At 33.5% G+C, this 25,559-nt stretch overlaps 1 protein-coding gene across 2 annotated transcripts in view; it reads right to left on the reverse strand.

Annotated features, from left to right (window-relative positions):
- LOC126885296 (lachesin) overlaps positions 1-25,559 on the reverse strand; it is a 909,437-nt gene that overhangs the window by 17,634 nt on the left and 866,244 nt on the right. For both annotated transcript variants that reach the window (XM_050651812.1, XM_050651813.1), the window contains one exon: positions 5,650-5,799. In XM_050651812.1, the coding sequence (XP_050507769.1) occupies positions 5,650-5,799 (150 nt within the window). The remainder of the gene's footprint in view (positions 1-5,649; positions 5,800-25,559) is intronic.

Below are 25,559 nucleotides of genomic sequence, written 5' to 3' on the forward strand. Positions count from 1 at the left end.
TTAAAAAATCAATATATTTTTTGAAAAAAAAAGGAGAAATTCAATTGGAAGCATAATAATGTAAGTTAGCAATGTTTTTAGTCATTGGCCTTATTCATTCCTCTTTATTTATGTATTATTAATAGATTCTAGAAGTTTGACTGGCTTACAAATATTAGTTTTTAAAAAACTGGAGTTAAAAGCGAATAACGAATTTTTGTAGTTTGGTAAAAAATGGCATTTTCTTCAGAATAGAAAGATTAGCATCAGAGATACGAAAAAATGTTTAAATATGAAATTGTAGGTTATTTAATTCCCAAGAAATTGGTTTGAGAAAATTTTTTCTTCGGCAAAAATTGAGTGAATCGTAAATTAGTATATTATTGAAAAACACTTATTTTTTCGATATAGAACTAACACTTTCGATAGCGAATAAATCGAAAACTATTCATTTTATCAAAAAAATGTATAGACCATTTTTTGCTTAGAATGAATGGTTTTATCAACTTTTGCGGTCAAAATATAATAAAAAATTTCCACCACCGGGATCACGCAAACCAGCTTCTCATGGTAAAAGCGCCTTTCGGCATCATATAGATTTTAATCCTTGGACTATCCACTACCTGTTCTTAAATTTTCAAGCAAATCGATCCATTCTGTAAAAATTGCGAGGTGAAACACTTCAGTTCCTGGACTATTAATAAAACATAAATAAAAAAGAATGAATAAGGCCAATGACTAAAAACACCGCTAACTTACATTTATGACATTTAACTGACATTTATGCTTCCAATTGGATTTCTCCTTCTTTTTTTCAATAAAATATATTGATTTTTTTAACCGTAACTTTTTTATTTTTTATCTTATAAAGTTTGGTAAAAAAGAATTTTGTAGGTTTTTACAAGATCTATAAGGTTATTAATACTAAATCTTTTTAAAATCCTCAGTGGCAAAAAGAGGTGACTTTGAAAAGATTGGTAAAGGTGGTTTTTGCAAGTTATTACAAGTTTTAATTGTCAATAGATCGGGCGCTCAGCCGTCGAGGAGAACAAAATTTATTTTGCCAATTCGCCGGCTGAGTGACCGAGCACACACGGTCTGGACAGCAAGACACCGATTTAGATTGGTGCCTTGATGTCCGGAACACATTTTTTTAGGACTCAAGTCCAAAGTAAAGTAAAAAATTAACTTAGTCATTAATAGGGAGAAAAGCTCTTCTAGCTACCCCTAAAACCAGGTGGCTTAACCACATGAAGTAATACAAAGGGTGTCCCATTACCCAGGGCATCCAAAGTAACATTAAGATCAACGCCTCCCCATTCGGTATGTCCTTCGATGGGGAGGGGTGGAGGTATAGCTTGGGGGTCAGATAGGTACCACTCCATTACGGGGTGTGACCGGTTTGATCTTCGGACATGTGGGTTCCACTTTTCCATTGGAACACACATGTTCCCCGGGGCTGGGGTTGATACGAGCATGTGTGTGTGTGTGTCAATAGATCACTCAATTTTTGCCGTAGAAAAAATTTTTGCAAACCAGCTTCTTGGGAATTAAATAAACTACAATTTCATATTGAAATATTTTTTCGTATCTCCGATGCCAATCTTTCTATTCTGAAGAAAAGGCCAATTTTTCCAAAATACAAAAATTCGTCATTCGCTTTTAACTCCATTTTTTTAAAAACTAATTATTCTAAGCCAATCAAACTTCTAGAACCTATTAATAATACATAAATAAAGAAGATCAAATAAGGTCAATGACTGATTTTAATTAGGGTGGTGATTAGGAGGTTGCTTCCGATCACTTTTCTGCTGAAAAAAATAGGGACTGACATTCTTTTCATGATAAGTCACTTAATTAGGGTGGTGATTAGGAGGTTGCTTCCGATCACTTTTCCGCTGAAAAAAATAGGGACTGACACTCTTTTCAATATAATCATTTATCTTTTCATTATAGTCACTTAATTTTTCAGCTAGAGACTTTTTTTGTATTTCTGGAGATAGATATTTTTAAATACTTTAAATTACTTTGAACAAGTTATCCTCGAAAAATGCATAGTTTTCCCGTCTTTTGACTTTGAAACTACAATACATATTTAGCATTTGACGAAGAAGAGCTAACATAATATAATAAAGTGTAGCTCGATTACTATTGGTCTTAAAAAAAATTAAAAAATACAGTTTTGCTTAATTTTTTAAAAGGTATATTTTTGTTAAGCAAAGTTGTTTTGATAAAACGAAAACTTTTGGTGTTATTAGCAGAAAACTTATTAAAAACATTGATTTTTTCGATATAAAACTAACACTTTCGATAGCGAATAAATCGAAAACTATTGATTTTATCAAAAAACTTATAGCACGTTTTTTTGTTTAGAATGAACGTTTTTACCAACTTTTGTGGTCAAAATATAATCAAAAATTTCCACCACCGAGATGGGCTGACATACACCCCCATGGTAAAAGCGCCATTCGGCATCATATAGTTTTTGATCCTTGGACTATCCACTACTTATTCTTAAATTTTAAAGCAAATCGATCAATTCTGTAAAAATTGCGAGGTTTTGTCCTATTTTAAGCTTCATTATCTATATCAAACACTACTAATCTATTTATTGTTAAGATCTTGACATATAATCATTCTTCTTCTTTCTCTTTTTATTGAGTTGCATACATATAATTTTTTTTGTTGTTGCTTAAGTGTCAAAATCAGATTGTCATTACATATTAATCTGTTGGCCTGTAACTTCTAGAGAGCGCGCCCCAGGTGGTGGATAGGGGAAAGCCCTCACCGGTTTATTTCAAGTAAACCGGGAGTTGGTGAGAAATAAAATACCACCCGCAGACCAACAAGCAGGGCAAGTGACACTCCTTAGATAAAGAGAAAGCAACTTATTTAAGAGAAAATACTTTGAGAAAAAACTCTTCCCTTCCAGGATCGGACCAACTCTTGCATTCTTAAAAAACCTAAATTTAACAAAAATCCAACAAAGAGTTTCGAATAGACGAATTGACGAAAAGGGTACAAAGACTGCGCAAGAAAAATACGATTTTACGAACACGAAATGTACAAAAAAAAAAATAAAGTCATCTTTTCACCCAATGTTCTTAATTCCTTCTGCCGCAAGAAGTGATTACTAAAATAAAAAAAATCAAGAAATTTCTTCTTTTTTAATTGCTGTCTCACAATCGGAAGTTGGATATCATCATCACTATCTTTTCTTTATCTACCGCTGCGCTGAAGAGTTCTATTGAGCTGTATTTAAACCAGTGTTTTAAATGTTTCAACCATGATATTCTCCTTCTTCCCATACTACTTCCTCCCCTTATTTTCCGTGTGTTATCAATCTTAGTATTTCATTTCGCTCTCCCGCCAATATGTGTTCCAGATATTGTAACGTTCTAATTTTAATTGTGTTTATTTTTTCGTATTCTTTACCCATTCCTGTGTTCGTTTTCTTCTGTATCCATGCTATTCTAAGCATCCTTCGGTAATACCACATTTCAAATGACTGGACTATTTATGTGTTCTTGATTGAGTGTCCAGCTTTTAAGTCCATATCGTAGTATCGAAAGCATAATATATGTAACATGTCACAGCTCTTACTCTCCCTTCTAATGTAAGATCTCTATTGTGTAAAATTGTTCTCATTTTTACAAACGCATTTCTTGTTATTTCTATTCTGGCTGTTATTTCTGTTGTTTTCCATTTTATAGTCCAACCATTACTTGAAGAGGGTCAATTGTCAAAAACACAATTTTTCACCAACTGAGATCTTGATGTAACTCTACGATATCAAATGATAAAATACTACATACACAGTACATAATTACATGGAGTGGAAGCTTGGACGCTGCCAATAAGATGGTTACGACGCTTGAAAAATTTTGAGATGTGGATATTCCACGGAATTCTAAAAATTCCAAGAGCTGATCATGTCGTATAAGATCGTCATGTAGATCGTAAACTTATAGAACTTATTAACTCTAACGGATGTTCACTTTCGAGACCGCTATCTGCAACGACTTCTCGCACACACAGACTTACACGCATACACATACAATTTTTACACTCTCGCATACACTTTTTTCTAGTTTTAACGTCATACACATTCCTGATAAGTAAAAACTAGGATGAAGTGGTTAAAGCAAATACTATTGACTGTAATACATATAACTCCCACATAAATCTTGAAGCACGTTGCCACTAGCGCCACTGTCGGCTTGCGGTGAAATTACGTTGTGACAACGTAAAATTTGACGTAAACATTCAAATTTAATTTTATAAATTTTTGAATAACAAGCTAATTTTGCTAAATTAAATTAAAATAAAAATAGTTCAAACACTTATACAAAAACAATAATAAAGCAATTTTATAAATGTAAGGTTAGATTGTTCTGGTTATCACCGTAGACCGCCTAGATGGCGCTATTTTTTTGCTTCCTCAAATGTAATGGGAAATGTCAAGAGTTGTATGTATTACAGTCCATAGTATTTGGTTAAAGTGAATATTTAATTTCATAGCCGTCTTAATTCGCACTGTTTTTTTCGACGAATATTGCACACACATACTCACACATATATAAGTTTATTCTATTGATGCTATACAATGTGCAACTTCTCTCAATACTTACATACATTCAAAATGAACAATTTCTCAGGTAGTGAGAAAAGTCGGCCATTGCAGTGAGAAATATTTTTTCTCACGGGTTCACCGCCGGTTTACATACATATGATCGCCATTTCCATGGTATTTAACATGTACAATACAAACACAATTATTTTTGTAAAACAAAATGGGTTCAAATTTGTCAAAACTTATCAAAAATTACCTTTTAAGACTGTTCAACTGTGAATTATAATTTTAAATAAATAAACTATATAAATATTAAGAATATTAAATACCTATGTGTATATATGTATTTTATTTCAATTTAGGCATATAACATACCTAAAAGCACCTAAATTATTTAATTTTGAAGTTTGAACTATTGACAAAAACGCATCCATAGAAAAAGTACAGTGTCCAACACGAGAGAAAATGACAAATTTCTCTCTCGCTTGATTTGCGGCACTCGCCTCGTGCCTCGGCTCGTGCCAACAAACTTCTACGCTCGTGAGAAATACGTCTTTTCTCTCTCTTGTTGTACAATATACTATTTCTAGGTTTTTTCACGTCTCATACATTTTTGATAAATAAAAACTAGGATACCGTGGTTAAAAGATGCTATGGTTTATTTTTTAACCAAGAGGAGTAAACTAAAAAGACAGATTAATACCCAAGAAAGTGACTAGAAAAGTCACCAACTACATCTTCTTTTTTGGTTGAACATGTCGGCATTCAACGGTAATCCATAAATATTATATTATATTAATATATCCGCTAAAAAGTTCTAAAAACAACTGATTTTTATATGAAAGCAGACTATAAATCTACATATTAAAGGAATAATAAAGAAAACACAAAAAAATCGCCGATATAACTTAATTAACCTATGAAATGCCAAGATTGTCAAAATTTGATAAATGTAATAATTAGTGTCAACATTTTATAACAGTGGAGTAAACTTGCCTGCGGTTGGACCAATTACAAAGAAGCATTAGAGCGCGGTAAATTTGAATCACTCCTCTTGGTTTAAAAACAAACCATAGCTGTCTAAAAAATATACTTACTGTACACATTTATTGTTCCCTCCATGTCTCCTAATGAATTTTTTGATATGCATTTATACACTCCGTAGTCTTTTGGTTCTAACAAATTTATTCTAAGTTTCATATGAACTTTATATCCATCTTCTATGATTTCAGGAACGAATTTGTTACCTGTAAAATAAAAGGCAGAGTAGGTATAGTTAGGACTTAAATATATTTGAAATAATCAGTGAATATAGTATACCTGATAAAAAATAATATAAATATTTAATTATTATTTTATTTATTTTAAATTGAATTAATAATTATTTAATATCAGTAATTTCATTAGATACTGATGTGATCTGACTAGTTTTCTTGAACCCTTTCGTTCACGAATTAAATTTCTTTAAGCTAAAAATCTGAAATTTGCAACAGTAAGAATGGTTTTTTACGAATTTTTGATATTAGTTTTACATTTTTAAATTTCACAGTTTGGTCACTACAAGATTTCCTCATTTGAGGACATCGTTAGCGAATGGAGTAAAAATATTAGATATGTACACAATACTGACAAAAAACAAAAACTAAAGAATAAATAATGTATGGTATCTTACAAAACAATTTTTTTCTTTACCTACTTGTACAGAGATGAACATTGCATTTGTTGCATGTCATTTGTGAGTAGCTCTTACAATCAGGCAATTTACATCTAGATGCATTAGGTTTATCATCGTGTATGAGCCAATGATGAAATCCATCTAGTTATGCTTCTTGGACGGATCGCGTTTTTATATTTATTTAAAAAAATAATTTTTCCGTTGACTCACAATGTCCACAAACAAGACCACGTTTTTCAGAAAATCCGCGGTAACTAATTTTAAGAAAAAGTTGTTAAATATTTTGTTCAAAAGCTGTTAGATGGCAGCACTAGTACTCATTAGACGGAATAGAATGTCCATAATCGGGGACAATGTGTTACAAGGGTTAAAACACATAGAGCTACATACAAAAAATTATAAAATAGGTTGTCCTCAATTGAGGACACTGTGAACGAAAGGGTTAAAAATACACGAGGAAAAAGTTTTCCTGTAGTTGGATGTATACCATATATTACAAAAAACGACTAAAATCCTTTATAAAAGATATATTTGTTAAAATCTCTAAAAAGGATTACATTACAGAACTAGTTTTCGATCGGATGACCGATCATCATCAGTGCTTGCGTGATTCTTACATGCTAACCACCAGAATACAAAAATATATAGGTAAAAACCCTTTAAAATTGATCGGTCATGGAAACATACATAAAATATGTGAACTTAAACATGGATGTACAAATTGTCCCATGTATTATGCTCCAGGTACCATTTGAGCCCAAAATAACCCGAAAGGGTTAAGTCTCAATTAAAAAAAAAATGGCACTGAAATATTTCAAATTAAAAATATTTATTTTGAATTCCTCGTTCAATTTGTGACAAAATATTCTCTTGATCTATTTTTAACATGTGGTGTCCTTTTTGAAGCAAAACAATAAAAAATCTTAACGTTTTAGTGGGATGAAAAGTTTGTAGGCTGACACATATATGGCACTACTGCCAAAAGCAACTTGTAGTAATGGATAAAGATGAATAAAACGTGTCTTAAAAGAGCATTGCTTTTTGACGAAAAAAAAAAACTGTTGAAGCTCAAGCTTGGTTTGATAAACATTATTCGGACTCTGCACCAGGATAATTAATAGTTGAGACTGGTTTGCTAAGTTTAAACGAGCCGAAATGAGTACCGAGGATGATGCACGCAGTGGACGTCCCTTAAGAAGCTGTTACCGACGAAAACATCAAAAAAGTCCATAAAATAATTTTGGGTGACCGTAAAGTGAAGTTGTTCGAGATAGCTGAGATTCTACGGTATTAAAGGAAAGTGTTCGATATAAATTGTTGATAAATATTTGGGTATGCGAAAGCTCTGTGCAAAGTGGGTGCCGAGAGAGCTTACAATCGATCAAAAACAACACCGAATTGATGATTTCGAGAAGCGTTTGAAGCTGTTCAATCGTAATAAAACCGAATTTTTGCATCGATATGTTACAATGGACGAAACATGGCTCCATCATTTCACACCGGAAATGATCGGTGTCTACAGTCTACAGTCAGCCGAGTGGACACCAAAGCGTAGAAAGACGCAACAGTCGGCTGGCAAGATTATGGCATCAGTATTTTGGGATGATGATAGTATAATATTCATCGACTATCTTGAAAAGGGAAAAACCATTAACAGCGACTATTACTTATATTCCGTTATTGCAGGGGCGGCCCGTCGGGGTAGGCAAGGTAGGCGCCGCCTACCCTCTTCAAATGTAGTACAATAATATAAATTATTAATATAAATTAAATATTGAATGGGAAATTACTTATTTCAAAATTGTAATTTATAAATTTTGACACAATATCTACAATAAAATAGCAAAAATTATCCAAATTATCCACAGATAAGACAAAAGACAATCAACCATTTTCGAGATCGTTTAAAACAATATGGTATGAAAATCATAAATGGCTAAGCGGAAGTTATTTTAAAAATTCACTTTTCTGTTGGCCTTGTCTGTTGCTCTCAAATTTGAAGCAAAATGTTTGGGTGAGTCAGGGATATTCAGATTTGAAAAATTTATCAGCTAGTGTAAAAAAACATGAATCTTCGAAAGAACATTTAAACAATTGCTTACATTTAAAACGGTTAGAAAAAAATAAACAAACTACTGACAGTGCTTTCGCTGGACATATTTCTCTATCTAATAAGATATATAATGAAGAAGTTGAAAAAGATTGAAGAAGTTGAAGAAATTGATGTTACAATTCTTTTAGCAAAACAAGAACTTACATTTCGTGGTCGTGATGAGAGCCATAATTCTTCAAACATGGGTAATTTTAAAGAAATTTTTAATTTAGTAGTTAAACGCGATCAGGAAATCCAGGATCATGTTAAAAAATAGAAGGGGTGTTCACGGGTTTGTCAAAAACAATACAAAATGATTTAATAGATTGTCTTGCCGATTACGTAAAAAATGAAATTTCAACAGAAATTAATGAAAGTCAATTTTTTTCTATACTAGCTGACGATACTACTGATATAACCGAAAAATCAGAGTGTACTTTAACAATCCGTTTTGTTAACAAAGTTGGTCAGGTAACAGAAAGATTTTTAGGGTTTTTTGATGTTAGCGATAATAGATCTGCAGACGCTCTATATAGTTTAATTTCAAACGTGCTTGAGCCATATGATTACAAAAATAAATTAATTGCTCAATTTTACGATGGTGCAAGTGTAATGGCTGGCTTTTTAAACGGATTACAATCAAAAATTAAAGTAGATGCTCCAAAAGCAATTTTTACACATTGTTGCGCTCGTAGATTACATTTAGTATTGCAAGACGGCTCAAAATGTATTACAAACTGTAGGATATTTTTTGTCGCCTACCCGAAGTATATGTGTAGCCTACCCGCATACTGAGGTCACGAGCCGCCACTGCGTTATTGGAGCGTTTGTATTAAAAAGGTTTGTAATAAAAAATTGGAAGTTGTATTAAAAAAAAATGGTATTGAAAAGTTGTATGACCCCTATAATCGTTGAATCGCCCTTGAAGGTAACTATATTGAATAATAAAATTAAATTTTATCAAAAAATAAATTTTTCTTCTAAAGAAAGCTAAAAATTGATCCATGACTCATCAATGGTGCAATGATTATGTTTCGTAAGCTGAGCTTAATGCACGTCTTAAGCTTAAGATCTGTAGGTGCAACCAGGCATTAATATTTTATTTTTTTCATAAAAACGCCTCATATAAAAAAAGGTGGGAAAGATTTTTTTGTCACAAATTGAACAAGGAAATAAAAATGGTTTTTAATTCGAAATGACTCAGTGGCGTACCATTTTTTTCTTTAAACAATTCAGACCATTATCTACTACTTATTAACACCCATCAAATTTTTTTTTCATATCTAAACCAGTTTCAGAGCAATAAATAACTTGTCAACATCACATATCTCGAAAATCGAAGCATTTGAAGACATACATTCATATAGCGAACTTTCATTATTAAATGCAGAATCCTCAGCTGAAGTTTGTTGCACTTATTTACTACCACCGTGTATATCATTCAAATATATGCTCCGAAACCATTGATTTCTGAGTCTTGGGACAATGAGAACTTTTGATCCGTTATCTCCGCAAAGTTTGAGCCAATTTAACTGAAATTACTTTTACTTAAGCAAGATGCCGGAGTTCTTTATACAAAAATAAAATAAATAATGTTTACGATTATTTCTCTATTTATGTTAATCAAACTTCAATATCCTAAAATCACATATCATAACAAAAGATCAATTCTTTCAAAATAAAATCTTAATCCTGAAACAATATGAATTCCGATAAAATATATTAGATTTTCTCCCCACGCTTTATCGATCTCCGTTTTTATAGTTCTCGTGTTTAATGTATGATTAAATAAGATCCGAACTTTTCTCTCCTATACTTCTAATCTCGGGTCGCCTGATTATACTTTGGGGTATACTTAATATTGGCATCATAGAAAATCGATTTTCGTTGCCGCATTGCAACTTGCAAATTTCTACCTTCACGCTCAACTGGCTGAATGCTTATTTCCCCTTTACCCATCATCTCCCACGAGGCTGCTCCTTAGAACTATCTTACTAATTAGTCCTGTTCTTTTAGTCGATAAATCTTTCACAATGGAAACGACAGAAAAAATAAAATGAAAGGGGTTCTAAGGAAAGAAAACGTAATTGAAGAAGAAGAAAAAGCGATTAGCTACGACAGCGGGAACAGCTCAGATGATGAATGGTAATAGCAGAAATCAAGAAAAGGAATATCAAACAGAAACGAGCAGTTTGAAGGAAGAGGAGCAGACGCCCAACTGCAATGCCAGATCAAAGTTAAAACGCCTCCAGGATAGTGTAGCGGCACTTGAAAAACTCATAGTCGAGGTGTCAAATACAAAGCTAGTCATAAAGATGGGGGTCGACATCCTGAGAAATCGGTTGTTCGATTATACCGAGGAAGTGGAGAAAAACAAGAAAAAATAAGTGGTTCCAAAGAAGTATGCTTGTATCACATACAGAGGTGTGCAGACCAACATGGAACCCTTGAAAGTTAAGAAGATGGCGACAATGGGGGGTTCAAGTGGACCTAGAGAACCCAGAAGCCATTAAAAGGAGAGTGGACGGTATCGCGGATAAGATGGCAATATGCGAGTACGAGTAGATTATAGAGTTCCTAAAGGAGGACTGGCCAGAGGATGTCTTCACAAGAACTGTCGTAAAAGAGGAGGATGTCTTTGACATAATAGCAGACGTTTCAGTCTTTGTCACAAAGAACGATGATGACAACAAAGCCATGGAAACGATGAAAAGTATATTATCTGAGCTAACAAGCTCTCCAGTTTAGGTGAACGGGGATCGCGGCCTGGGAACTATGAGAATCACGATGTCTGTCTATATAAATGGAATGTGGATTGACAAGGAGAAATATGGATTCAAACTTCTCCCAAACAAATAGGAAGAACCCGAGCCGGTGAAGTTCCTCAAAACATGCAGTAAACTGGTAAAGAAGATAAAATAAATGTATGAATTTTCCTTTACTTGTGTTAGTCAAATGTTAGTATTCCTAAAATCACATATCATAAGAAAAGTCATTTCTTTTAAAATAAAATCTTATAAATATAAAAAATTCCTTAAAAACTTCCGATAAGATTTTTCTCCCCACACATTATCGATCTCCGTTTTTATAGTTCTCGTGTTAAATGTATGATTAAATAAGATCCGAACTTTTCTCTCCTATACTTCTAATCTCGGGTCGCCTGATTATACTTTGGGGTATACTAAGTAATGGGATCATAGAAAATCGATTTTCGTTGCCGCATTGCAACTTGTAAATTTCTACCTTCACGTTCAACTGGCTGAATGCTTATTTCCCCTTTACCCATCATCTCCCACGAGGCTGCTCCTTAGAACTATCTTACTAATTAGTCCTGTTCTTTTAGTCGATAAATCGTTCACACTGGAAATAAATCCGTTTTCCAATTAATATGAATTATGGCATAAAGCTGTTACAAATGCATATTTATTCATAGATAAATCTTCAACATTCGATATCACTACCTTCTGCTTCATGGCATAGTGGTCAGTGTTAATAGATTTCAAACCCGATAGTTGCGAATTATAATGTTTATTGAACTAATTTGGTGAAATTGAAATATTTTGACATGCACAAAGGTGGATCAGCTTGATAAAGAACACTTTACAAGTAGCTATACTTTGGAAACAGTTGTTCTAACGTATTTAATATCAATGTTGTCTACGTGAAGCATGTCAACTAAAATATCTAAAATGTATTTTTTATACAAGGCGTGTACAAAAATGAATAAGATCTTCATCTGCACGATGTAACTTCCTAGAAATACCGTTATCTCATTATGTTCATCATCATCAATCAGTCAATCGAGTCCACTGCTGGACATAGGCCTCCCTCAGTTATTTTCAGTGTTCTCTACACTGGGCCTCTTGTAGCCAGTTTCCCGCTAGTCTTGAGGTGACAGGCCTCTTATAGGGGAAGGCGGGGCGCAATGGGGTAGCGGGGCGGAATGAAGATTGGTATTTTTAAGTATCAATGATGTGCTGCAGACTAGCAGCGATAAGTAAAAGTACATCAGTGTAGTGTGACTGAAGACCGGTAGGCATGTTTGTCTAGTTCTCTTGACGTTAACAACGTGAATATATCGTTGCGTGGTTTTTCGCTTATAATTTTTAACTGTTTGTGATTTTATGACCAAGGTAAGTTGCACACGCTTGTTTTTTTTACAACGTTAGTTGGTAATACTTGTAGAGTATTTATTTAGCTTTCGTTTAGTCTAGACAAACGTTTTCTTACCAATCGTTTTCGAGTGACCATAGCTTGATGAAATAAATCATGTGCTTGGGGCGGAATGGGGAAGTCCACTTGAGGCGGAATGGGGAAGTACCCCGTGCCGCCCCACACTATTTTTATTAAACAGGAACTCTATATTTAACTATTTGTCTTCTATTTCAGATGGTTCTAGTATACAAAAGGAAGACGAATACGGAATAGACAGCCATGGTCTACTAAAGATAGATATGAATAATGCTGCCGAAGCGGTTATTTCTGGTCAAGTAGGTTATTTGAAGGCTCCAAAGCAATTGAATGTTCTCCAAATTACCTGGAGATATCCTGCAGAGAAAAGGATAGATCTGCAGTACCATATTGACAAAACAGCAGGGAAATTTTAAGCTGTTTTTACCGAAAAGCAAGAATATGAGCTCATGAGCTATTTAAAAATTATGGAGTATCGATTATTTGGTCTAACGATGATAGATTTGCGTACTTTAGCTTATCAGTTAGCTGTAAGAAATGGCCTAGCCCACATATTTACTAGTGAAGTCGCCGGCCAAGATTGGGTCAATGGATTTTTAAAGAGAAATCCTATTTTATCACTTCGGGAACCTGAGTCAACATCTGGCGCCAGAGTTATGGGCTTTAATAAAGTGCCAGTGATGAACTTAGCTTAACATAATTTAACATAAAATGACTTTTCAACGGTACTTAATAATTGGACTTAAAATTACAATTATTAAGTTATTTTTTTATTAATTTCACTAATCTTGTAATGACTACCCCGTTGTGCCCCGGTGCAGGGGCAGAACGGGGCAATTGACATTGTTTAATATTTTAGTAACAAACTTACTGTTCTTGTTGTTATAAAAAAATAATATTTTAATATAATGTCAACAACATTACAATCAGTTTATATAATGATATGCAGCTTAAATAATTAATCCTAACTTATTTTTAAAAATCAGTTTCAACTTAGTACCCCATTCCGCCCCGCCTTCCCCTACCATAATGACCTAATTAATTAACCCACTTACCACCTGTGGGAGTCATATGTTGCCCTAAAGCCACATCCATAGGAATTTTATCCATCATTTGGATTTTAGGATGTTTATATTTATATAAGACTTTTAGCCTATTTGTAAAAGGTTTCAACCTTTGTATTTTTGGGTGGCTCACCATGTGCTTGTAACACTGATGATGCTCTTGTTACAGAGCGAAAACGTTTTGTTTCTATGTTTGTAGCCCTATATGGGGCTTTTTAAACTAATATACCTTTTACAAAGGAAAAAAAATATTAAATTTACTTGTAATTAATGATATACAGCCAGCTACAGGAAATTCTTCCTTGTGGAAACTAGTTATATTTCCACTTTAGTTTTCTCAAAGTTTATTTTCAATCGTGCTCTCTCAGAGAGACTTTTAAGCGAATGTATTATATAAACTATATCCTGTAAGTTATCTGCGATTAATAGTCCAAGTAATGAAGCTTAAAATAGGACAAAATTATACAATAGGACAATTTTTACAGAATAGATCGATTTGCTTGAAAATTTGAGAATAAGTAGTGGATAGTCCAAGGATCAAAATCTATATAATGCCGAAAGGCGATCATCTTACCATGGGGGTGGATGTCACCCCATCGGGGGGGGGGGGGGTGGAATTTTTTGAAGTTATGCTTCTTTAGGCGCGATAGAGAGTGAATTTTTATTATCCTGCGCGCATGCGCAGAGAGACAGTATGTTATTCGTTGCTAAATCTTTTAAGTTATGTATGTATCAGTCCAGAAAAGGTGTGGAAAAGTATATTAGTGTTTTTAGTAAATATATTTATTAGAATTTTTGTGTCTTTGGATTTGTCTTCCTCGGGAGTAAGATAATACGTAGGTACCTGTTATTAGAACATTTTTATATTTAATACTTCACTTTGCCTATTTGTTACCGTGATTTATCACAATGTCCGAGAAACAGCATTCGACTAGAGATCGAGAGGTCTCGGGTTCAAATGCGGACAATTGCTGTCTTTTTTTTAATCTTGGGATTTTTAGAAAGTGGTAAGTATTAAAATTAGTTTAATAAAATAAAAATAAACTGTTTAAAGTATTTTATTTCGTTGAAATCATATAATAGAAGTATAACTTCTTACTACGTGCGTACAAAGTACACACACATTCTTTTTTTATTATATTTTGACCACAAAAGTTGGTAAAAACATTCATTTTAAGCAAAAAAATGTTATACACATTTTATACGACATGTTATACAACACCGCAGTGGCGGCTCGTGGCCTTAGAGACAGGGTCGGCAAGATTTTTTTGTGTCCTCATATAGGCATACCATCCAATTAAAAGGCTTAAATCATCATAGGAGATTTTTTTGTTTTTATTTTGTTTGGTTTACTTGGCATTCTCTCTTGTTTCATGGTGTTTCGACAAGACGTTTTGATTGTTTTGAGACAAGAGAAATCCCGTTCATTTGAGGCAGAAGTTGGTGGTAATAAGAGAATTTATGAACAGTTTGTTTTAGTGAATTGCAGTACTTACTATATATGTGAAGAAGACCAGGATGAAACACAATTTGGCTTCAGAAATGGACTGGGAACCCGGGACGCACTCTTTGCACTAAATGTGTTATTGCAGAAATGCCGAGATCAAAGGAAAGACGTCTTTGCTGTATTTATTGACTATGAGAAGGCCTTTGATCGAGTACAACATCACAAATTAATTAAAATACTAAAGGATAAAGGAGTTGATAGTCAAGATGTACGAACATAGTCAACAGAAATATGCAAAATACAAAGAGGCGTCAGACAGGGTTGTATACTGTCCCCACTGTTGTTCAATTTGTATTCAGATAGAATATTTAAGGAAGCGCTGCATAATTTGGAATGGGGTGTGAAGGTTAATGGAATTCTGATAAATACAATCAGATATGCAGACGATACAGTTATTTTAAGTGATGATATGAATGGATTACAACACCTTTTAAATGCCATTGACAGAGTGGGAAGAGAGTTTGGCCTAAATATAAACTGTTCAAAAACAAAGTACATGGTATTTAGCCGTTTGGCCTATCAAGATTCACGGTTATATGTTGATGGTCATATGATTCAAAGAGTACCCAGTTTTAAATATCTTGGTTGCCATATTACTGAACAACTAGATCCAGATAAAGAGATAAAATGTAGAATCGAGATAGCCCGCACGACATTTTTAAAAATGAGGTCATTCTTCTGTAATGATACCTTGCAACTTCAACTTCGAAAGCGCATGATTAAATGCTACATTTGGTCAGTCCTCTTGTATGGTGTCGAAGCATGGACATTAAAAATATCCACCATTAACCGTTTGGAGGCCTTTGAAATGTGGCTGCACAGACGTATTCTAAAAATACCATGGACGGCTATGCTGACAAATGTGGCAGTCCTTAAGAGAGCAAATGCTACCCGTGAGCTGCTTGATAACATCAAATATAGAAAGATGGCCTATTTTGGACACGTAGTAAGGGGAGACCGGTATAATATTCTTCAACTTATTATGATGGGTAAAATCGAAGGACGCAGAGGAATTGGTAGAAAGCAGGCCTCTTGGTTGAAGAATATCCGGGAGTGGACAGGAATAAAGAAAGCAGAACACGTATTTAGAATAGCTCGAGACAGAGACAGTTTCGCCATGTTAATCGCCAACGTCAAGGGGACTTGATAGGGCACGTTAAGAAGAAGACTATATAAAATTATACATATTTGTAACTTATCCCACTTTCCGAAAATATTTGGATCAGCATAATAATTTTAAGTAACTTGTAATAATAAATAAATATCTTAGAAATTTTTGGAAATGTACATTTGGTTACTCATCGACTCGTATTTCGTTGAATTAAATCATTCATTTTTTGAAAATTCACTTATGCGCTGGGATCACTTAACGCTCGGATTGGTTCAATCCTTTTAAAAACCATGAATAAATTCAGTCTGTATTATCTGACATATTTTTTTTATTTCACAGATACAAATGACATAAACTCTGATTAAATTAAATATAAAATAAAATCTATATCTATAAATGTGTGGGTCGGCACTGCCGACCCTGCCGCCCTTACCGGCCGCCACTACAAAACCGTTTTTTATTATTTTCTTTAAGACCAATAGTAATCGAACTATACTTATTATATATGTTAGCTGTTCTTCATCAAATGTTAAGTATTGTAGTTTTAAAGTCAAAAGCATTTTTCGAGGATAAGTTGTTCAAACTAATTTAAAGTATTTGAATTTTTGTAGTTTGGTAAAAAATGCCATTTTCTTCAGAATAGAAAGATTAGCGTCAGAGATACGAAAAATGTTTAAATATGAAATTGTAGGTTATTTAATTACCAAGAACTTGGTTTGAAAAAATTTTTTCTACGGCAACAATTGAGTGAATCGTAAATGAGTAGGGGAGAGTTGGATAAAACGAGATAGTCGGATAAAAGGGGATACCTAGCCTAGAGACCCAACTAGTGGTGCTATCAATCGGACAACGACGGAAACTTGTTATCAGTCGTCATATTAACATTCTCAGTTCGTTTTACCTCGATGCCACTATTTGATGAAAAGTTGTTGTGTTTCGAATTGTTTGACTCTATTTTTTTGATACTTTGTACTTTTAAGTGCGTTGTTTTGTACATTATACTGCCTACATATATAAAAATATAATTCCGGTGACTATTCCATTTAACTAAGCAGTCATTAACGAATATTCTCATGTGTAGTCTACCTAATTTTACTTTCACATTTAGGCAGCAGCCACTTTTGTTTTGAAAAATGTCTGAGTTGGACAAAACGGGACACTTGTAAGTTGGATAAAATGGGATACAGTTTCTTATGTCCCGTTTTATCTACTTATTTATTTGTTGGCATATTATTTTTTTAAATAGAGATATGAAGCGTTTTATCATACCGCAGAGAAGAACAACATATTTTTATGTGACTTTTGTTCTGATATACATACCTAGTCCTAAATAAAAGGCCTTATTTCCCATTTTGCCATAAAACATAAAAAACGCCTATTTTTAAGTTTCTATTCTTTCAAGAGTAAATTTTACTATACAGTTTAATGTCTACTTAATTTAGACATTAATTAAGTTTTAGATAATTTTTTACAAAAAATTAAATATTATAAACCTATCCCGTTTTATCCAACCGTGGTTGGATAAAACGGGATGTGTAGGACTTTAATAAATATTTTTTTTACTGTTTTCCAGTTATTAAATATAGCTAAAGATATGTGTTTTGTGTGCTGCAATGAATGTTATACCTATAAAAAATAATAATATGATAATTTCTGTAACATATTTTCCGTGGTAATAGTAAACAAGAATGGTATCCCGTTTTGTCCAACTCTCCCCTATATCGAAAAACATTGATTTTTTCGATATAAAACGAACACTTTCGATAGCGAATAAATTGAAAACTATTAATTTTATCAAAAAAATGTATGGAACATTTTTTGCTTAGAATGAATGTTTTTATCAACTTTTACGGTCAAAATATAATAAAAAATTTCCACCCCCATGGTAAAAGCGCCTTTCGGCGTCATATAGATTTTGATCCTTGGAGTATCCACTACTTATTCTCAAATTTTATAGCAAATCGATCCATTCTGTAAAAATTGCAAGGTGAAAAGCTTCGGTTTCTGGACTATAATACATCATCCGCAAACCTCAGATGATTTAATATTTCTCCATCTATATTGATGCCCATATCTTGCCCTTGTGTGTTCTTGAATATTGATTCTATTCATTCTAGATTCTAGAGCTGCCGTGAATAATTTAGGTGAAATATTGTCCACTTGTCTTATTATTCGACCTAAGCTGAATTTTTCTGTGTCTTCATATAGTCGTATACTTGATGTGGCGTCCCCTTATTATTGATTTAATAGGGTTAATTACAATTTCGACACCAGAAGTCAGTTCAGCTAACAAACAAAATTTATGAGGTATGATTCGTTTATATTGATATGCGACATCAAGTTGAGTTTAACAAAAATCACATTAAAGTTGCGAGCGCTTACTTACTCGCACCATGAAAATACTAGTGGTACCTACTAAACACTTTCTATTTCTTTTATTTTTTTTTATGTCAATTTCTCTTCTTGTTTTTCTAACTATACTGGTACATATGTTTTACGTTTACAAATAAACATTTTTAACAAATTGCAAAGAGTTTTATTCAGAAATGGGCACACTAAAAGATTTGTCGACGTTATTGAAAATTTTGCTTCTTAACGCTTAGCTCTTTATCAAATCCACTTTTCAAATACGATATCCTCCTCCTCTATCTTTTATCCTTCGTAAGGATGTGGTGACGTTATGGTATTTGACGAATGGTTGTTATTCATTCTTCTCTCTCCTGGGCGCGGTGTGCTGCCTCAGACAGAGAGTAACCGGTGGCGCATTTTATTTGGTCTGACCATCGGAGTGGCGATCTTCCTCGAGTTCTTTTACTCTCTACCTTTCCTTCAACCACCAACCTCTCCATGCCTTCTCTTCCTCTGGTAATGTGTCCAAAGTACCTCAATATATTTTGGTTGATGATGGTGGTAAGCCTAGTGTTGATGTCGAGTTCTGATAATATTGAGATATTTGTGCGATGTGCTGTCCAGGGTATGCGCATCATTCTACGGTATACCCACATTTCAAAGGCCATTATACGTCGTGAGTCGGACTTTTTAATGGTCTAAGTTTCTGAAGCATAGGTAGCGATAGGAAAGATAAGTGTCCGTACCAGGCGCAGTTTCGTGTTCCTGGTTATGGCCGTATCTTTCCATATTTTAGTGAGCTTGACCGTTGCTGATCTGGCCATTGTAAAGCGTCGGCGTATTTCTTCTTCGCATCCACCATTGTTTGTGATAACATAACCTAAGTAATTGAAACGGCTTACCACTTCAAACCCCGCTACGTTTCGTATTTCCGGCAGGTTCTTTCTAATTCGATCGATTATCATTACCTTGGTCTTCTGTACATTAATTTTAAGTCCATATTCACGACTAATAATATCTAGTCTGTACATGATGTATTCAAGTTCATTTGTTGATGATGCTAGTACTAAAGTGTCGTCAGCATAGCGGAGATTGCTGATTTTTCGGCCTCCGACTGATATTCCTCCTAGCCATCCGTCGAATACAATGCGCATGATGTGTTCGCTATACATATTGAATAACGTGGGAGAGATAATACATCCTTGACGAACAGCGGCTTTTAGTTTAAAATTATCGGAGTATGTGTTGTTGACTCTTACGTTTGTTGTGTTGTTGATATACAGTTGTTTGAGCAGGTATATTAGATGTTCGGGGGTACCCATGTCTCTCAGTATTCCCCACATTTTATGCCACTTTACATTATCGAACGCTTTCGAGTAGTCGACGAAGCACAAATATGTTTCTAGATTAAATTCTCTAGATTTTTCTATAATTTGTCTGAGATTTAGAATTTGTTCTCGTGTGCCTCTTCCAGGGACAAATCTACATTGTTCTTGTGGGATCTGTGGTAAAAGTATTGATTTTAATCTCTCGTTAATTATAGTTAGAAGGACTTTACTTGCGTGGGAGATCAGGGCTATAGTGCGGTAGTTATTACAATCAGTTGGTGAGCCTTTCTTATAAATGGGTATGAAAGTAAGCTTACACCAATCATCTGGCCATTTTCCTGTGTTCCAGATTTCATTACACAATTTGAACATCACAAATACGATATACTTGTGCATTTACTTATCTACTTAATAAAACAACTAGACGTAAACGATTATGACATACAATACCCGAAAGTATATGATATTTAGTTATACCGAAAGAATGTTAAGAATACTATAATGAATTCTGACGGAGAGACAAATGATCGAACAGATTAAAATAAGGAAATTGCAACATATACTTCTGGGAAAACAAAAAATGTAATATCTTTCGTAAATCAATACGTCAATAAGTCAATATATCGTACATAAATACACGTAGTTTGAGTAAATTGTGAGACTGGTTTGATGTGCTTTAGTCAAGGAATATTAATGGTATATCTTTTCGTACTGATGTAAGATTTGTGCTAAATATGTAGAAGGTACAAAAGTGAGACATTATTTAGGGCAAATATGAGACAAGATTAGTTAAAAAATGAGACTAGCACACACCACGGACCTTTTGCAATCTTTGGACAAATGCTGCTTTGGACCAGTAATGCTCCGTTGGAATGAAAAAGTAATTAAATGGCAAAGTGAAAATCAAAAGAGTTATCAAAATCTGAGTTTTCAGATTTATTATGTGGATTATAGACCGAAGGAATAAACCAACAAAAAAAAATTTTTGTCTTGCTGCTGAAAAAAAATCAACTGATTATAGTTAATTCATATGTCCTGATTCCAAAAATACAAACCTTTTCTTTGTATCAGCTCTAGTTTTCGAGATATAAATATTCTTACATTTCTGTATATTCCACCACTATAATTGCAATATGTTTGTAAAAAAACTTAACAAATTCCAAGACAAATGGGCAAATGGACAAAAGGGCGTATTAAAACTATTTTGGTGTTCATTTAGGAGATCAAGATAAATCCTGGGCTCCATATGTAGTGTGCAAAACTTGTCTTGAAAACTTGCGACAGTGGACGAAAGGACAACGAAAGTGTTTAAAGTTTGGTGTTCCAATGGTATGCAGGGAACCAAAAATCATTTTGACGATTCAGCAAAGACCATCCTAACCTTGGTTCAGCAATAAGACCAATTCCACATCAGCTTGAGCAGATACCCATTCCAATATTTAGCAGTCTACCTACGCTACCAGAGGATAATGTCAAAATGTTATCTGACGAACTACAGACTAATAGATTTGAGGAAGACGACAGTGATTTTGAAGGGAATTCAACACGTCCTGAGCGCTTTACTCAGGAAGAGCTAGCCGATCTTATCAGAGATTTAAACCTTCCAAAGGACTCTTCCGAGTTGCTTGCCTCCGGACTAAAAGAAAATAATGTTCTTCACTCAGACACCAAAATTCTATACTACCGTAATAGAGAAAAAGACCTTTTGCCTTTTTTTCTCAGCAAGATTATATAGAAGAAATGGGTGTATCGGAATATACACCAGATCACTTGGCGACAAGTGTGTCCTTCTACATAATGGCAAAAAATATGGAAGTATATCAATTGGTCATTAGAGTGGAAGAAATGCTCAACAACTTTAACAAACACGGTTGTCATATGAGAATTGAAATACCTCTACAGCCATTTAGACCGTTTCCCAGAAAATCTTGGTGACCTTAGTGAGGAACAAGGGGAACGCATCCACCAAGGTATCAAAACGATGGAAGAGAGGTATCAGAGGAGATAGGGCAATCACATGATGGCAGATTACTGCTGGAGTCTTCGAAGAGACCGTCCTTTAAAAGCCTTGCAAGAAAATTATATAAAAGGAAGTTTTTAGGTGACTCCGAATAACACATTTTTGCTGCGACGCTGGTAAGGTTAGATGGAAAGTTAAGTTTTTTTTGGCAGATATGTGTCATGATTTATGTAAGTATATTGTTGTACAATAAATATTTTACTCTTTATTCGTGTTTTGTTATATATGTTAGAAACTATATGTTAGAAATGTTATCTGTTGTCGTATTTTCTGAAAACGATCTGATGGAGCAAATCTGGTGGCATTTTTGGATTCAGCAGACCCAAATTACCTAGAAACAGTTAAAAAATTTCCGGCAGCAAACTGTGTGTTTACCAGTGTAATTATTGTACCTTATGAGGGGTGAAAAAGAGACATAAAAATGTCACATTTTTAAAAAGTTGATAATTTATTGGCAAATTCACCATATGCGATGGTTCTGTGTATAATTCTCCACATAAACATGATTTTCGCTTTTAATTTTCAATTAAAATTAGTATCAAAAAATCAAAAGATTTAAATAATGTCTCATAATTGCCCCACTTGACCCTAGTTCATTTTTAGACCTATCTCGTTTGCTTCCTTGTCCAATTGTGTCATCACTTCGTTAAGATCTTTCATATTGTCTCATATATCACCGATATGTCATCCGCATATCACAGGTTATTCAGCAGTTGTCGATTGATGTTGACTCCTTTGTTGTGCCATTCAAGTTTGTTGAATATATTATTATCTTTTAGTGCTTGTGTAAATAATATGGGAGTATACAGAGTTGAAACTCCAAGAAATCAACATATAATAGCTCTCTTAGTTATTTACAATATTGACTATTAATATGCAGAAATTGGGAAAACATTTTTATTTTGTAATTAATATTGCTGTATAGAAGAGAAAGCACCTAAAAAAATTAAGGGTGGTGTTCAATATGACCACCTTGTCTTTGGAAACAGAAGTTCATTCTGAATGAAAATTCATCTAAGACTTTTTTAATTTTATCTTTCAGTTCTTGGAGAGTCTGTGTCCCATATACCTAAACTTTGCTTTTTAAATAACCCCTTAAAGAATAATCTAGAAGTGTCAAATCCGGTAATCTTACTGGCCATTCGATAGCTCCTTTTATTCTAATGCAACTAATTGGAAATGTATTGTCGAGAAACTCACTAACGCCTCGAAAATAATGAGGAACTGCTTCATCTTGCTGAAACCAAATATATCTATTGACGAGATGAGGATTTATATTATAAATGGCTAATTTAGTATGGTATAGTTAGACCCAAACCCAGACATCCAAAGTGAAAGTTATCCTCCAACACCAAATTGTTCTATATGCTCCATATAATGTTCAGAAAAAAGTCACACCATTTTGAGCGTCGGGTTTGGGGGGGAGAGGGGGGAGAAATCTGTAAATTCGTAGTTTTTTAAGTTTTTCGTCAATAATTCTAAAACTATGCGGTTTAGCATGAACAACCCTTTATACAAAATTGTTCTACATTAAATTTGAAATAAAAAAGGCCCTATGCATAACCCTTCTAAAATGAACGGTTCCAAAGTTACGGAGGTAGTATTGTATAATTGGTCCAAAAAAGGCCTAACCCAGACATCCAAAGTAAAAGTTTTCCTTCAACACCAAATTGTTCTATATGGTCCACATATTGTTTAGTAAAAAGTTACACCATTTTGAGCGTCCGGTTTGGGGGGGAGATGGGGGAGAAATCTGTAAATTAGTAGTTTTTTTACGTTTTTCGTCAATATTTCTAAAATTATAATTTAGCGTAAAGAATGTTCTGTAAAAAATTATTCTACATAAAATTTAAAACAAAAAAGGTTCTATACATAATTGTTATAAAATCAACGGTTCCAGAGTTACGAAGGGTGAAAAGTGGAGGTTTTCGATACTTTTTATATTTGCCGACTTCTATCCCTCTCCCCCGCCAAACCCGACGCTCAAAATGGTGTGACTTTTTTCTGAACATTATGTGGACCATATATAACAATTTGGTGTTGGAGGATAACTTTCACTTTGGATGTCTGGGTTTTTGGTATAGTTAAATGCACAAAAAATATAAAAAGTATCGAAAATCTCGACTTTTTACCCTCCGTAACTGTGGAACCGTTGATGTTGTAACAATTATGTATACAAGATTTTTTGTTTTAAATTTCATGTAGAACATTTTTGTATATAACATTGTTTACGCTAAAGCATAGTTTTAGAAATATTGACGAAAAACGTAAAAAAACTACTAATTTATTGACTTCTCCCCCATCTGCCCCCCAAACCGGACGCTCAACATGGTGTAACTTTTTACTGAACAATATGTGGACCATACAGAACAATTTGGTGTTGGAGGAAAACTTTTACTTTGGATGTTTGGGTTAGGCCTTTTTTTGGACCAGTTATACTATACTACCTCCGTAACTTTGGAACCATGCATTTTAGAAAGATTATGCATAGGGCCTTTTTTATTTCCAATTTACTGTAGAATAATTTTGTATTGAAGGTTGTTCATGCTAAACCGCACAGTTTTAGAAATATTGACGAAAAACCTAAAAAATTACTAATTTACCGATTTCTCCCCCCTCTCCCCCCCAAACCCGACGCTCAAAATGGTGTGACTTTTTTCTGGACATTGTGTGGACCATATAGAACAATTTGGTGTTGAAGGATAACTTTCACTTTGGATGTCTGGGTTATGCCATCTTTTGGATCAACTATACTATACTAATTCTAGAATTAATTCCAATTTTAATTTTGTTATACAGGGTATTTACAAAGTTATATCCAATTTTATATGAAAATCGTAACAAGTTCAGCTACCTGTATAAATAAAAATAAGCACAACAGTAATGGTTTATTGATGCCATATTTTTTTGTTGATTGTCAAAATATTTAAGAATTGTTGATATTGCTAATTTTTTTTATATCGAATACAGGGTGAGTCAAAACGCAAGTACATTATTTTCTCAGTAATTTTAAATGGAACACCCCGTATTTTATATCACTATTGAAAAGTACAATTACCGTAGGTACTTTAATTTTTATATATGCCTATGTCTAAATTTATTAGTTTTCGAGATATTTTGATTTTTCAGAGCAAATTATTAATCAGGGGTCTAAATCTTTCCAAATTTTAAGTAAGCCATGACTGAATTATTTAAAACTGACAATTTACGATTACTTATTATCAATCCGGCAATCAATGTAACAATGTAGCAAATATAGAAAGAAAAATAATTTATTAGTAATAAATACAAAAAATAACACAACCACAACATACAATATTTTTGAAACAATTAAAACTACTTTTGTATGCAAATGTAACAAATAAAGAAAGAAAAATAATTTATTAGTTATAAATTTTACAAAAAAAAGCACAAACACAAAACACAACATTTTATGAAAACATTTAAAAACTACTTTTGTATGTAGTTAAATGTAACAACGTAACAAATAAAGAACAAACAATAATTTATCAGTAAAAAATTAAAAAAAAAACATGTACATAAAATACAACATAAATAACAGTTTTAAAGAAGATTTCGAATATAAAATAAAATACAGGGTGTTCTATTTAAAAAACATAAATTTGGTCTGCCACTAGGTTATCGAACACCCTGTAACATTCTACCTAAT

This window comes from Diabrotica virgifera, chromosome 5 (assembly GCF_917563875.1).
Source record: "Diabrotica virgifera virgifera chromosome 5, PGI_DIABVI_V3a".
Taxonomy (NCBI): Eukaryota; Metazoa; Arthropoda; class Insecta; order Coleoptera; family Chrysomelidae; genus Diabrotica; species Diabrotica virgifera.